The sequence below is a fragment of the Arvicola amphibius genome, chromosome 3 (genome assembly GCF_903992535.2).
Source record: "Arvicola amphibius chromosome 3, mArvAmp1.2, whole genome shotgun sequence".
NCBI classification, from domain to species: Eukaryota; Metazoa; Chordata; class Mammalia; order Rodentia; family Cricetidae; genus Arvicola; species Arvicola amphibius.
This window is the reverse complement of record NC_052049.1, coordinates 43680111-43695507: the sequence shown is the minus strand read 5'-3', so window position 1 is coordinate 43695507 and position 15397 is coordinate 43680111. Positions and strand designations below refer to the sequence as shown.

At 36.4% G+C, this 15397-nt stretch overlaps 1 protein-coding gene across 1 annotated transcript in view; it reads left to right on the top strand.

Annotated features, from left to right (window-relative positions):
* Window positions 1-15397, top strand: part of Adamts6 (ADAM metallopeptidase with thrombospondin type 1 motif 6) — a 200992-nt gene that overhangs the window by 98746 nt on the left and 86849 nt on the right. The window contains exon 13 of the mRNA XM_038323313.1: window positions 1872-1935. Coding sequence (XP_038179241.1) covers window positions 1872-1935 — 64 coding nt within the window. The remainder of the gene's footprint in view (window positions 1-1871; window positions 1936-15397) is intronic.

Genomic DNA, 15397 nt, shown 5'->3' with positions numbered 1-15397 from the left:
AAAGAAAGAAAGAAAGAAAGAAAGAAAGAAGCCAAATCTTTCAAATAGAAAAGTATTGTCTTCTAGATAAGTTAGTAATGATCAGATTTCCTCCTCTGAAGACTGCTGATTTAAGGATGAATCTATGTCTGGTTTCTGCTACATTACCGTTATTTCCAGAAAAAGAAGGGCTTTTCACATGTCACATAAAATTATTACTGCCACATTACTATTAAAAGGACCAATGAGAGCGCTTCAGGGGTTGAGATGCCTCGATTCGCATCACAGATCACAATGAAGACAATTCTGTCCATGTGTTAAAGCGGTTTCCATTCACACGCTCCTGTCATCTCTCAGTACTGCTGCAAGCAGGTCAGCCTGTCCCTGTCCCACCACTCTCCAGCCAGAGTCCCCACGGGGCAAGGCCAGCCCATCAGTTTGCTTTGCCAGTTCTATTTCCTCTCCATCCTGTCAATGTAAACGTGGACTGGTACTTTAATTTACTTTTCCTATTCTGCCTAAGACTCACCTACTCCTTCACTGCTGCATGCTACCTACCCATAGTGTCTAAAACTGAAGCTGAGGACCTTTTCTGATAAGCAGTCTTTGGTGAAGAATGATGTTTTAACATCTCTACTCACCCCACCCACTAATCTGGATAAATGATGTTCTAGTTTATTTCTTTATTTGTTCTCATTTTAACCTTGGACTCTTAGCTTTTTTCAAATACCTTGTTTCTATTTTTTTAATCTAAGAATATTTTCTTTAAAACAGTTCTAAATTTCAACTTCCCACTTTCTAACATTGTTGCCTTCCTACCAAACAGAGATTCCTGTTATAATTTATAAACTACCCTTGGCTGTCATCATCCCCCGCAACTTTGTTTGGCCTCACAATCCGTTTCTCTTAGCTTGACTCAAGTTGATCAGTCCTCTGGTCTTCAAAACATATTCCAAATCCATTGATACCAGTAGACTTGATTCCTTTTTAAGCAAGTGCAAGGATAATTAGCCTAAGTTCACCACAGCCTGCTATGAACTACTATCCCACAAGGCTCATAGTTTACCAGTAAGGTTTTGGGGTGTTTGTCTCCCTTGGCAGTTACATGGCTTCTCTGTGACTCTGCCTACTCTTGCTCTACATCTTTGTTCAGATTTTTCACCTAGCTTTGCTCTGTTAAGCCGTTGGCCGAAATCAGTTTCTTTATTAACCAATGGCAAAAAAACATATTCACAACACACAGAAGGGAATCCCACACCAGTTTTTCACTCAATAATAGCATGTCTGAGTGATTGCATATGTTTTTCCTTAATTTTAAATACTTTAAATATTAATTTACAAAAGCAAACATTTGATATTGTATTTTTCACTAATATGGAAGTAATATAATACAAACCCATCTTTTTGCCATCTTTTTAATTTGATATTTTTAACTTTATGTTGAAATTAAATGAAAATGTATTTTTGTATTATTTACTCTGAACTGGATCCATTCCCAGGAAGTCATTAAATGTTATCTCTTTGTTTCCCACCTGAAAGAAAAGATTATAGTCTTTTCTGAAAGAAAAGATTATATTTTCATTATAGATGAGGTTTTTAAAGTCATTGTATTGAGTGGAGTACTATACTATGATAATTAAATACACTAATTCAATTATATTTTCCTGAGAATATAATCATAACTCCTAAGTCTTACAAATTATTTATATATACTGCTATAACTTTATTCTGACTAACCATATTCATTGTTAACAATTATCATTATTTTAATAATTGATAAAACATCACATTTTGTATCTTCTTAATGTAAATTTTGATGAGTTCATCAAGCAATATATGTAGTCTTTATTTGACAGATGCATTATAATCACATGTTAAAAAATGTTTTCCAGACCTTCAGGAGGTGGAAAATATTGCCTTGGAGAGAGAAAACGGTATCGCTCTTGCAATACAGATGTAAGTAAACCCAAAATTTGCTATGAGTAATTAGTTTACTCTTTTCTCATACAGGGAAAGCTTTCAATTTTAGGCTCTTTAATCAGAAATCCATCTGTGTAAGGGTCACATGAATTTCCTAAAAGCCAGCCTCAGCACTGTCAATTCCATCAGTCAGACCATGAGGCAGTTCCAGAAGCAGGGGCAGGTGTCTTCTCTCTGATGGGGAGACCCATATATGCCCTGAGAAACCTGGTTTCGACTCCCAACCTCACTGTCACTATGTTTCTTGAGTCCACAAGTGGCAGTCTTACTATGCTCTTCACCTTGTTTTCTGTTCCTCACAGCGAGGAGCCTGAGTCTCGCACATCATCCCTCGTCTTTTGGTGTCCAGTCCCTTAAGACTCAACATTACAGTCCATAGCATCTTCTGTCCCAAATCATGTCCCTGCCACTGGCAACTACGAAAATATTTCTGTGCCCTCAGGAATTCTGAACCATTATCAGCAGAATTTCACTGTCTGACTTTTCTGAGCTTCCCTTATCTTTACTGTTCTAACTGCGTCTCTGTTGCTATGATGAAATACCCAGATCAAGGAACCCAGGGGAGAAAGTGTGTATTTTAGTTTACAGCTCCAGAACCAGTACAGCCCATCTTGGTGAGGAAAGCATGGCAGTAGAGCATGAGACCTGTCCATCATGTCTGCACCAGCAAGGTAGAACAGAAAGAAAACTCCAAAGCTAGCTCCCAGTGACATACTTCCTCTAGCAACACTACCTCTTAAAGGTCCCATAAAACCTTCTCAAGTAACACCGCTAGTTACAGACCAAGTATTCAAACACAAGTCTTTGGGAGGCAAGTCATGTTAAAACAGCATGTACCTTCATGGTTTGATGGAAACCATCACTCCTTCAAATCTACTGTTTCCTCTGTAGTTTGCAAAATGGGAGCTTCTTGGTTTTCTCCTTGGTCGTGGTGGGCTGCCTCTGGTAGTAGATTGACTATCTTTCATTTGGTAATTCTGCCCAGAACATTATTGCTCCTTCCTATGTATAAAACACACTGTTTTATTTTGTAAGACTGAAATATTAACAAACTAAACTTCATTCACATTTTCCAGTCTACTCCTGCCTTAACTCTTTTTAAATTCATAAATGTGCAGAGTATTGTTCCCACATATCCTCTTCTGGACTTTTCCGTAAGCATACAAGCATCTTTCTATCTAAAAACAAACAATAAGCCCTTGCCAGTTATTTCTTCTTCCTCTTCCTCTTCTTCTTCTTCCTCTTCGTCTTCTTCTTCTTCTTCTTCTTCTTCTTCTTCTTCTTCTTATTATTATTATTATTATTATTATTATTATTATTATTATTATTATTGCTACAAATTTTCACCTCCTCCCATTTTCCTCCCTCTCCCCCCATTCCCCCTTCCCATTCCTCTCCAGTCCAAAGAGCAGTCAGGGTTCCCTGCCCTGTGAGAAGTCCAGGGTCCTCTCTACTCCATCCAGGTCCAGGAAGGTGAGCATCCAAACAGACTAGGCTCCCACAAAGCCAATACATGCAGTAGGATCAAAACCCAGTGCCATTGTCCTTGGCTTCTCAGTCAGCCCTCTTTGTCCTGCACGTTCAGAGAGTCCAGTTTGATCACATGCTCCATCAGTCCCAGTCCAGCTGCCTAGCCAATTACTTCAACCACTTCTTTGCCACCCTTTGGAGGAAAGAAATTCCTCCATAGACTTATCTATATATACTGAATTGAGTTCACATCTTCTAATTTTTTTCCTGAATTTGTTCTTTTGTGATTTTATCTCCATCATAATATTGACATACTCTTACCAAGTCACAGATGCCTTCAATATTTGTTAAACCCAATGGCTAGTTGTAGTCTTCATCTTCCTACTCATTTGAACATTTTGATTATTCTTTTTCACTAGTGCTGCTCCTTATTCTCCTAATGTTAGACTACCCAGGATTTGCCCTTGACTGTTTCTCCATTCTACTGATACTCGTTTTACTTCTGATCTCATAAGCTTCACTGATTTGGATGCTATGTCATTCATCTCCAAAATGTATACCTTTCAGCCCAGCTGTCACTTACTATTTGGGTTGACCTTTAATAAACATGCAGTATGTAGTGTATGCGAATGTTATCTACAAAACTATTCAACGCTGTACTCTGTAAGTGTTCTTTACCTCAGATGTCTGTTCCACCAGTATAAATCAGAATTTTAGAGGTTTTTGTTTGTTTGTTTTTCCCCAGTCTTTTCTGTCTCACCATCTGTATCCATTTAATCCCTTAGGAAATTCTGTTATATTTTGCCTTAAAAATATATCTCAGATTTGACAACTTTTCACTACTTCTGCTACTTTTACTCTGGTATGAGTTACTAGTATCTATAGTTATCAGTTTAATAGGCTTTTATTTTTGTTTTTTGAGGTGCTTGTTGCTAAGCTCAAGACTTTACACATGCTTGGGCAAGTGCTCTACCACTGAACTTCACCATCAAATCCTTTAAGAACCTCATGTGTTGATTTACTAACAACAAACTTTTACTCTTCAGTTCCCAATATTGGAGGCAGAGTAAGTCAGGTTATCCTTACTCTTTAACCCCCAACACTTCACTATTTCTTGTATATGAAATTATTACAAAAGCTAGCAAGATCTATTTAATCTGACTTCCATCGCTTCTGAGAACTGATCTGTTAGCAGATTCTTCATCATTTACTCTGCCCCAACTATATGGATCTCCTTCTGTAAACCCGCCATTAGTGCTCTTTCCTTAGGACTTTTGTTTTGACTACTCCCTTTGCCTTGTGCACTTAATGCTGTCTATCCCTTCATCTTTACTCAGTTGTTTCCTTCTCTAATAAGGCCTAACCTCGATACTGTACTTAAAATTGTAAGCTTCTCTCCTCCTCTATTTCTTTCCCCTTTTAACATACCTGTTTATCATATTTTATTCTGATAAACAGATCTCAGAATAATTGCATGTATCTTCAATCATAAGACTTTTCAAATACTACCACTATTCATTCCCTTAAATTGAATGCCTGATGTAAATTTTCAAAGAATCACTTGAGTCATATTTTACAAAAGTATGTAGAGTTGGCACATGGCTAATTAGGAATTTAACGTTCATTTCCATAAAAAGTTAGAGAGAACTAAAAGGCAAAGAGAGTAGGCCAAAGAAAAGCTAGTGATGTTAAGGACATCTAGGTAAATGGAGAATGAAGTGCAAGGCCAGTGTGCTAATGGTCTGCTATATGTTCTGAGGCATTTAGAAACCGTTGAAAGAGTCTTAGGTTTTGGCTTTAGATGTGAACATATTGAAGAAAGACAAGAGTCAACATAACAGTGAATAACTCAAGAGGAATTGTAACCAGAGACTGCATTTTGTTTCCAGGCTGCCCAGACCTGAATAATCACACAGAAACTATATTAATTACAATACTGTTTGGCCTAATAGCTCAAGCTTCTTATTAAGTAACTTTAACATCTTAAATTAACCAATTTCTATTAATCTGTGTATCACCACGAATCTGTGACCTATCGGTAAGGTTCTGGCGTTTTTCTCCTTCGGCAGCTACATGACGTCTTCCTGACTTTGCCTTCTTTTCTCCTCTATCTCTGCTTGGATTTACTGCATTGCCATATTCTGCCCTGCCATAGATCAAAGCAGCTTCTTTATTAAATAATGGTAATAAAACACATTCACAGCATACAGAGGGGAATCCCACATTAAGGAATTTAATGGCTGAAGTGCTGAGACAGAGGCTCTCTACAAGTAATGAAAGTGGAGTCTAAAGAGGGGTATTTGGGAGAAAATTAGGAACGGACTTTTAAAAAGCCATAAAAGTAAAACCAAAACTAAAATTAAAACAAAATAAGACAGTAGGAAAAGTAGAGTGAGTTGGGTAGTGTAGAGAGGAGATGCGGGCTGTGTTCCGCCACCCGGCTAGCTTTACCCAAAATAATTACACGGAAACTGTATTCTTTTAAAACACTGCCTGGCCCATTAGTTTCAGCCTCTTACTCACATCTTCACTAACCCATATCGAATAATCTGTATAACACCACGAGTGGTATCTTACCGGGAAAGATTCAGCATGTCTGACCTGATGGCTGGCTTCATTGCATCTGTCTCCCTGAGGAGAGGCATGGCAGTCTGCCCCAGAGAAGAGAGGCGTGGCAACTGTCTGAGCCATCTACCTCACTTCCTTTTTCCTGTTCTGTCTACTCCACCCACCTAAGGGCTGGCCAAGGCAGTTTCTTTATTAAAACAGAAGACCCTCCCACATCAGGGTAGAAGTTGAGATCAGAAAGAAATACATTTGAATTTAGGATATAACAAGTGAGTGCATTCAGAGATGACAATTCCAGAAGGTGGTAACGGGAGTACATGCCCAAACTGGAGTGGAGACAAAGCATTGGGAAGAACTTCACTGCTTGTAAGACTGATGGCTCTTCCACATGAATGTTGAAGACACTCAGGATGATCCGAGAAGTTGGTGTATAGGATGAGACTGTCTTAATTATCATATACCTCAATCTCTTCTCCAAGAGAGAAAATGACCCTCATTTATTAAGCCCCAAGCTGATTTAGATTAATGACACCAATGTCAGAAGAATAGAGGTTTTATACAAGGACTGAAGTGAAGACCTATTGTTGTATCATACTATTAGGTAGTAGTGTGAAACTCAAACCCATCTCCTAGTTTACAACTATTTCCAGTATTATGTAATTGAAGGTGTGAACATACAATAATATAGGCATTATACAATAAGACTAGTGTATGCTAGGAAACAGAATATGAAAAAAGAGACAGACACTGTTGCTGTACTTATGACTGTATTAGAAGCTAGAACTAGAACCTGGAATGATGGTATTTCTATTACTATTTTTTCCTTTTATTTCAACTTTTAATGAATTAGCTCTATAGTCCTGACTCTTCCATATTAGCTCCTTTTAATTCTTCAAATAAGAAAGTCATACTTACTTCAGTATTTTGTTGTTTAGAATTTTTCATATTTAAGTGAAATGAACTGTCTTTGAATTAAATGTGTCTAACGCAAGTTTTAAAGAGCTGTCATTTTTACCATGAAGTTTTATGAAAAGAGATTTTCAGAATTATATATCATATTAGATAAAACAGAAACTCCTATATGTTAAAAAAATCTACCAAAAGGGTACCTTAAAGACTCTATTTTATAGGATGGAATTTAGTAAGAAATCATGAAGGATGAATTGATTGTAGTAAGATTAACTAAGATAAGCAAGAATTCACTGTATTCTGTTAGCAATAGCAAGTGGAAAACCTAGAGAACTGGCTGGCCCATATATATTTAATAAATTCTGCTTGAATTGTTTTTAGGAAACACAATCTATTCAGTATAGCTTGTCAGTTTTCTATATATGTAGAAGGCTTGCTCATTCCCTTCTTGTGTACCAAAGTTTCTAAATGCACAATGATTAATGTTAATATATCATATACTGCCCAGGTTTCTGTGTGTCTGAACTACTTTCTCTGAATTAAAAGAGATAAAAGAATTCACTTTTACCAGGTCAGCCTCATTTCATGCTGTGTGCTCATATACCTCAATCCTATGTGTGTCATATTTTATGACCCTGTAAATGAGATCTGAGTGAGATGTTTCCAATTAGTTAGAATTAAATAGATAGTTAACAACCATAAAACATTTTATAAGCTTTTTTTACTTGCTCATTTGTGAGCCAAAAGCTTTCTTGAGATTTAAGTATGAATAATACAAATTATAAATTAAAATGATCCTGGAAAAAATTTTAAATCAAAACTCAGAATTAGTGTCAAGCAGTCAAAGAGCAAGAGAACAGGGATTCTTTTGTTTTTGATTTTGGAGATCGTCTCACTCCGTAGCCCAGGCTGGCCTGAAACTCAACTATGTATCCTTAATTTGCTTTGAATTGCTAGCTATTCTCTTGTGTTAGCATCCCAAATGTTGTGGTTCAAAATGTGAGTTACCACATCGAGCATCAAAGTCATTGTGTATGTATTTATTTATTTGGAGATCAAATCTAGGGCCCACTATGTGCTAGCTAAGTGTTGAACTACTGAACTGTGAGCTAGAGCCCCATCCCTAAAAGTGTTTCGTTCTCGTGACTAGGCATGCTCTGTGCTTTCTAACTTTTTCCTGAGTATATATATTTTAATGGAAAGTGGAAAACCTAGGGGACTGTCTGACTCATGTGTATTTAATACATTCTGTTTGAATTATTTCTCGGGCATACAACCTATTCGATATAGCTTGTCAATTTCTTAAACAATGTAGAGGTCTTGCTCATTCCCTTCTTATGACTGGCTGGTTGGTACTTTGCATTTCTGGTTATTTCTCATTTTAACATTAAAAATAGTTGGTTTTTTGTTGTGTGTGTGTGAGTCTGTTTGTATGTATGCTTGTGTGTGTGTAGGCTCCATTGGTAAAGTACTTGCTATGTGAACATGAAGATCTGAATTTGAATCCCCAAAACCCACGTAAAAAGCTAGTTAGTCTATAACCCCAGGATTTGGAGTTGGGTGCATGGAGTTTGGAGGATTCTGGAGCTTAATGGCCACTCAGCCTAGTTGAATGAATGAGCTCCAGGTTCAGTTAGAGACTCCATCTCAGATAATAAATTGAAGAACAATCAGGGAAGATATCAGCATCAACTCCTAGCCTCCATATGTTTGCCAACACATGTGTACATGCACCTGAACACCATGTGTATATACATATATGAACACATAATTCTCCACACACATTTACATAAAACGATAGTATTAATAATGCTATTGGTAATTGTTGTTTATAAATATTTGATTAGTTATTCTAGCACTACATTAAAATCATGATTGAAAAACTGAATGTTAGAAAAATCAGAGAATTAAAATCTGAGTGTGCTCCATACTGCCCCATACTACCCTTGATAATATATTTTCCAGCAGTTATTAAAATGTGAATGGTCGCTGTTATTAATTTCTACAACAATTGAGTAGTGTTAATATAAAGAAACTAATTGCATTCATAGTTAATATCCTACTAAGGGAATAATATAAACCTTACACCAGACATCCAGAGCCTTCTTGTCTGAGGAATTATTTTCTGAACTATTCACTCAATACTGGCATATCCAAGTTCCACTGGACATTGCAAATACTTCAACTGGCAGAAAACGTTTAATTAAAAATAACCTAACAAAGCAAAGAAATAACACCAGATGTGTAAGTAATAAGTGGAGTACATAAGAAACACAAAAAACAAGACAGCATAACTCTTTCAAAAATTATTAACCCTATAGCAATGGCATCTGATGAGAGTGAGTTAGAGGAAATCTCAGAGAACTTAAAACAATGATTCTAAGTATGTTTAAAGGCATAAGCAAATGGCAGGATATAATAAGAAAGGTGATGGATAATATGAAAGATAAAATAAAAATCAAAGGTTAATACTGATGAAAACATAATCTGAAATTAAAAATAATTATAGCAAGTCAGTTTAAAAGTCTGTGGAAAGTCTCAGATACAGAATAGAACAAAGAGAGTACTGAGTGTCTGGAATATCTGAGCATGAAGACAAGGGTGAGGAACTGTAACAAACTTGCAGGGACAAAGGTACAATAATAAAAAGGGATCATTGGGAACTGTGAGATGGATACAACACACTGAAAAGATCACATTTATGAGTTGAAGACACAGAAAAGGGCAAAGGATCTCTAACTGGACAGTAAAAGCTTAAAGAAATCCTTCAGATTGGAGAGAAAAACAACCCATCCACGAGGCCATAGGAATTAATAAACCATGCTGGGATAGTACTAAATAAGAGAAGGGGGAAACACTACAAAATCAACAGAATAGCAGCAATTAATGCACAGTTTTAATAGCTCAATATCAATAATCCCAGTTCCTCAATCAGAAGACACAATAGTAGATTGGTCCAAAAAGAAGGAGCTAACTACGTGTTGCTTCCAAGAAACACCACACAGAGAGAGAGAGAGAGAGAGAGAGAGAGAGAGAGAGAGAGAGAGAGAGAGAGAGAGAGAGAGAGAGAGAGAGAGAGAGAGAGAGAGAGAGAGAAAGAGAGAGAGAGAGAATACCAAGCAAATAGACATAGGACTTTGAGAATCCATTTCAACTCAGTTAGAAAACAAATAACCACAAATGCTGGTGAGAGGTGGGAATATGTGAATGTTTAGCTAAGGTTAGATGTAATGTAAATTGATGCAGCTTCTGTGGAAGTTGTGTGGAGGCTTCTTAGAAGCAAAAATAGAATTGCCATATGATCCATCTATACCATTCTTAGTCATTTCCCCAAAGGTCTCCATAGCGTTCTATCAAGAAACTTGAGCCGGGCGGTGGTGGCGCATGCCTTTAATTCCAGCACTCGGGAGACAGAGGCAGGCGGATCTCTTGAGTTCGAGGCCAGCCTGGTCTACAAGAGCTAGTTCCAGGACAAGCTCTAGAAACTACAGGGAAACCCTGTCTCGAAAAACCAAAAAAAAAAAAAAAAAAAAAAAAAAAAAAAAAAGAAACTTGAATATCCGTGTTTACTGCTGCTCTGTTCATAATACCTAGGGCACAGAATCAGTTTAGATGTCCTTTAACTGATGCTTGGAAAATGAAAATATGATACATATATATGATAGAATTTTATCCAGCTGTAAATAAAACTGAAATTATGAAACTTGCAAGAAAATGGATGGAACTGGAATATATCATACTAAGTGCAGTGACCCAGGATCAGAAAGTTTATGTTCTTTCTTGTATGTAGATCCAAAATTAGATATTTACATGTGTCTGTTTATCTTGGAGTACCTGTACAGAGCTCAGAAAACTAGAAAGGGGCTGTGAGAGGAAGGTGAGCAGTCTTAAGGAATGAAGATATAATAGACACATATGATAAAAAGAAGGTGGACATACAGGGAGTTAAAGCTTTAACTGTGGATGAGGGTGGATGAACAGGAAGTGGAAGAGGTGCGCAATGTGTTGTCCCAAACTAAGCATATATCAAAAAGCCTTAAGGAAACCTATTTCTTGGGAAAAGGAGAAAGAAAAATCAGAAGAAAGAGGAAACACTATAAAACTGGAATAGTATCGGTGAATTAAATATGCAGTACAGGGTCTCCCTACTTACTAAAGGTGGCTCACAATTTCTGGTATAAGAATCTTAGTGAAATAACCCTAGTACAGAGTCAAATGCCGTAATTTCTAAGATTTATAGCATCTGTAGACATGACAAAAGGAGCAACATCCACACTGGAACACCTCACTGCTTAGAAACTTGTGTTACCTATGTACAACCCTATAGTGGTAAATTGGATTGAAAAATACAAGATATAAATCTGTTGCTTAAGTTATAGGGAATTAAAGCCTAGAACCAACATAGATCAACTAGTTTTACCAATTAATAGCAAATACAAACAGAATATCCAGAATATCTACAGTTTCTCCTTAATGTCATATAATATTCTTAAAAATGGAATAGGGGACTTATAAAGACAAGACTCAATACAAACATAAAAATATATCACAAATGGGTATTGTTATAAAATTTACCTGTCATCTTTAAAAATACTTTTAGAATTATTTTATGTGTATGAGTGTTTGGTCTGCATGCATGTGTGTACCACATGCATGTCTGGTTCCGTAGGAAAAATATGTTAAGTTTAGGCAAATGTTTAGGGAAAAAAAGTTTGGGAAATACTTATCTATCCAAATAGTTGAAAGTACAATATAGTTTATAAAATGTATTAATACCTATAGATCTGGAAAATGGCGATAAAGATTTTGTTGTTATTGTTTTTATTTTGAAAATACTTACAAACCCTGGAGACTGAGGCCTGTGGCATTGCTCTTGGGTCCATAGGGCCGTACTTGTTGGTCTGGGGAGAGGATGCTAGATTAGTTTTAAGATTGTTTTATATACATGCTTTAGGACAGTGTTGATACTATTATTATTCTTAATAGCCTAAAAATCACACTACATATTAAACTCTCCAATTTTAAAAAAATTAATCAAAAATAGGTTTCAGAAATTTCTTCTAGGAATTACTTTCCTGTGATTACTCTTTGATCTCTCTCCAGACCAGCCAATGCGATTCCTGCTTACCTTATATTTACTTTTCACATATTCAGAGCGTTCACTGGTGAGAACTGAAACCAGAACACCTAAGAACAAAGACTAGGACACAGTCTTATCCAGATGCTCAGCAGCTCTGCCTCAGGGCGTTTGCACTTGCTGCCCTCTCAGTTCTTCAAACCACTTAGCTCTCACCTCACCACTAACTTCTTTACTCTGCTCTGCCATTCTTCTCATGTCAAACTACAATAAATTTTATGAAAGCAGACATTTAAGGTTTTATTTTTCCCCTCTAACCCCAAAGCCTGTATTACATCTGGCACATATTATACAACTTATAAATACTTGTTAAGTGAACCTAGGCCAGTTCTTCATAACTTGTTTTAAGAAGACTACTGGCTAATTAGTATGTATGTAGAAGAAACTTATCAAGGCCTGGGTATCATTCAATCTAAGAAGATTTGGTTAGTATAGATTCAGAAGAAAAAATAAAAATCACTTGGTTGTTGGAAGGCAGGTTTTGGTGGAAATAAAGGAAGTTGCTCATAGTTGTCCTGTTCATGTTTCTACAAATTGGGTGTCTGCTTTGGGGATAATTGTAGAAGAAACTAAGAATCTGTTCAAATGGTATTACATCATCTCTCACCCCACATCTTGACAGATATGATTCTGTACTGGCTAAACAACTAATCAAATTTGACCTGTCTCCCTTTTTTTTTTTTGTAAATACTTCTATTGAAGCACTGATATGACCAATTTCTTACCTAAACCTATGCTGTTACATCATTTGGAGTGACTCAAGGAGGAATTCTCATTCAGATAAAGGGAGTATCTTCATACCCTGAAATTTTTTATGAATCAACTTTTCTGTAGTCTCGTTCATTCCTTATGAAATAATTATGATTACTTCATGAGAATGCTGTTAGGGATGAAGCAGCTTACACACCTAAAGATCTCTGAAGTCTGTCACAGTGTACTTAGAACTAGTTAAGTGGCATTTACAACAATGCTTTGATGTTATTGTAGCTGACCCTAGGAGAGGTACTCAGAAGAAAAGAATAGGAAAAAAAAAAAAAAAAAAAAAAAACCTTCATGTAATGCCATCCAAGTGCTTCAGTAAACAGCAGTCCCCTTTTATTGACTATTTGCTTTTCTTCAGCTTTAAAGGGGTCCTTAGAAAATACTGGAAAGCAGCATTTTTAATTTTGTATTCAGTGACTGGCTTAATATGTTAACTCAGCTTTGTGCTGGTGTTTGTATAAGAGCTGTTGTTTCTCCTTGTGTTTCTCTACAGTTCTTGACTTTGGTATAGGATGACCTTTTTCACTATTCAGAAAACATTCAGAACACATAATCTCTTTCTACCTTCCTGCATAGCTCTATTTGGCTTCCCTGTCTAATCCCTCAGCACAGTCTTAATAATCTCCCCAGGTCCTTTTTCTTTCTTAACTATCTTAACTGCAATACTTTGGGACACACTCAAAGCTTTCTTTCAAATTCAATATTTACATAACTTATTACATTGCTCATTGGTCTCTCACTCGTGCAGCACCTAAAGACAAGCTATAAGATATTGTTGTTTGCTATTTATATTTCCTGAAGTAGGTATATACTTTTCTCACCTCAATCTGGTCTTTTCAACTAGATTAAAAACTGTGCTTGGACAAACTTTTAAGTGGTTGATACTCTTTTTGATGAAAACTTGTATCTACTGTTCAAATTACATTTATTTTTGAAATTGGTATTTTCTTTAAAAACAGATTTGGTACTTGGTAAAACCACTGACAGACAACTTTAGCTCTCATGAAAGATTCTTTGAAAATAACTTAGAAAGAGACTAGGGAAATGACCCAGTGGTTAAGAGCATGTGCTGTTCTTGCAGAGGACCAGACAGAACCCATTTTGGGTGACTCTAGCTCCAGGGAATCTGGCACCCTCTTCTGGCATTCATGTTTACCTACACTCATGTGCATATTCTCTTGCACCCTTAAACACATATGCATAATTAAAAATAAAAATTAGTCTTTAAAAAGGGAAAATAGGTTGTAGAAAACAGTCTTTATTATGTTCAACCATATTTATCAGACATAAATAACCAATGACAGTTATGAATAGACCTCCCCAAATCATAAACTTTTAAAACATTTTGAGGGTAGTTTTGCAGATTTTGTTTGCTTGTAGTTTAATTATACAGTTCTTGACCATGTACTTTGTATATGCCAATGTCATGTAGCAATGTCAAATGTCAGTATTTCAAAGATCCAAATATTAACAAACAGTGAAAAGAAGGACTGGCCAGCATAGTATGATGCACTAGTTAAATGTAGGCAAAAGAGTAATTATACAAAAAGAACCCTTAGGTTTGGAACTGATGGTGTAGTATTTCACTACACTGAGTATATTTTAAGATTTGAGGCTCTTAGCATAATGTACAGCTGCTGTCACTATTTTAAAATCTGAGGCTTTGGACTTAATATGCTAAAAATTTTGAGCCATTTCCTATAGTAAGTAATGATAGAAATGTAAATGTTTGCACAGCATGGTCTATCATTTCCACACATCTCATAGAAACTATTTACTATTACTAACTGACCCTGGAGACTGCACAAAGTAAGGGTAGATGTCTAAGGGGGTTACTAAAAAAGTCCTCAAGTTTGTCTCTGAGGATGCCTGTAGGTCATTTGTCATTTATCCTGAACTGAGTCCTCCCAGGACTGGAGATGTGGTTCAGTGACGCACCTTTACTGCCCAGCATCTCCAGACCCTGGGCTGCATTTCCAGCATCAACTTCTCCCATTTTGTTCTTTCATGACATATTTTGTTCTACATTTAAGAGGAAAGTTTTCTTAGTGTTTCAAAACTTATAGCTTTTTTAAAAAATTAGTTGCTACAATGCTACAGAAATCTAAAAGATGAATCAAATTGTCCTATTGCCCAAAAACTCAGTGAGATGTTATACTTTCTGTCTTTGTGTACTTAAGAGCTGAGTAAGGGGTGACTGTGGCTTTTGTAATTTAGACCTGGTTAGATTGGCAGGGTTTTCTCTCTAAAATTTTCAGGTAAAAGAAACATTCTAACCTTTTATAACCAGTTATTGTTTCCTTACCATTTCCTTTCCCCTTAAAAACATGTGCACATTTGGTACCAATTTATCATTTCATTTTCTGTGATGTTAAAAGGTGAAATTTACATTTTAATAAGTCCAAACCTCTTGAATTTGAAGGTGCTTGGAGTTGAATCCTAGCATTTTTCCCAGTTCAACTTCTGGTTTTCATCAGGAAGCGTCTGTACTGATGAGAGTACAAATGGCGATTTACAAGCTAGATGCTGTCTCAGTGCTTGGCATCCTGGTACCTTCACGTAAATCTAGAGCGAGTCATGGCACCTGGGCTT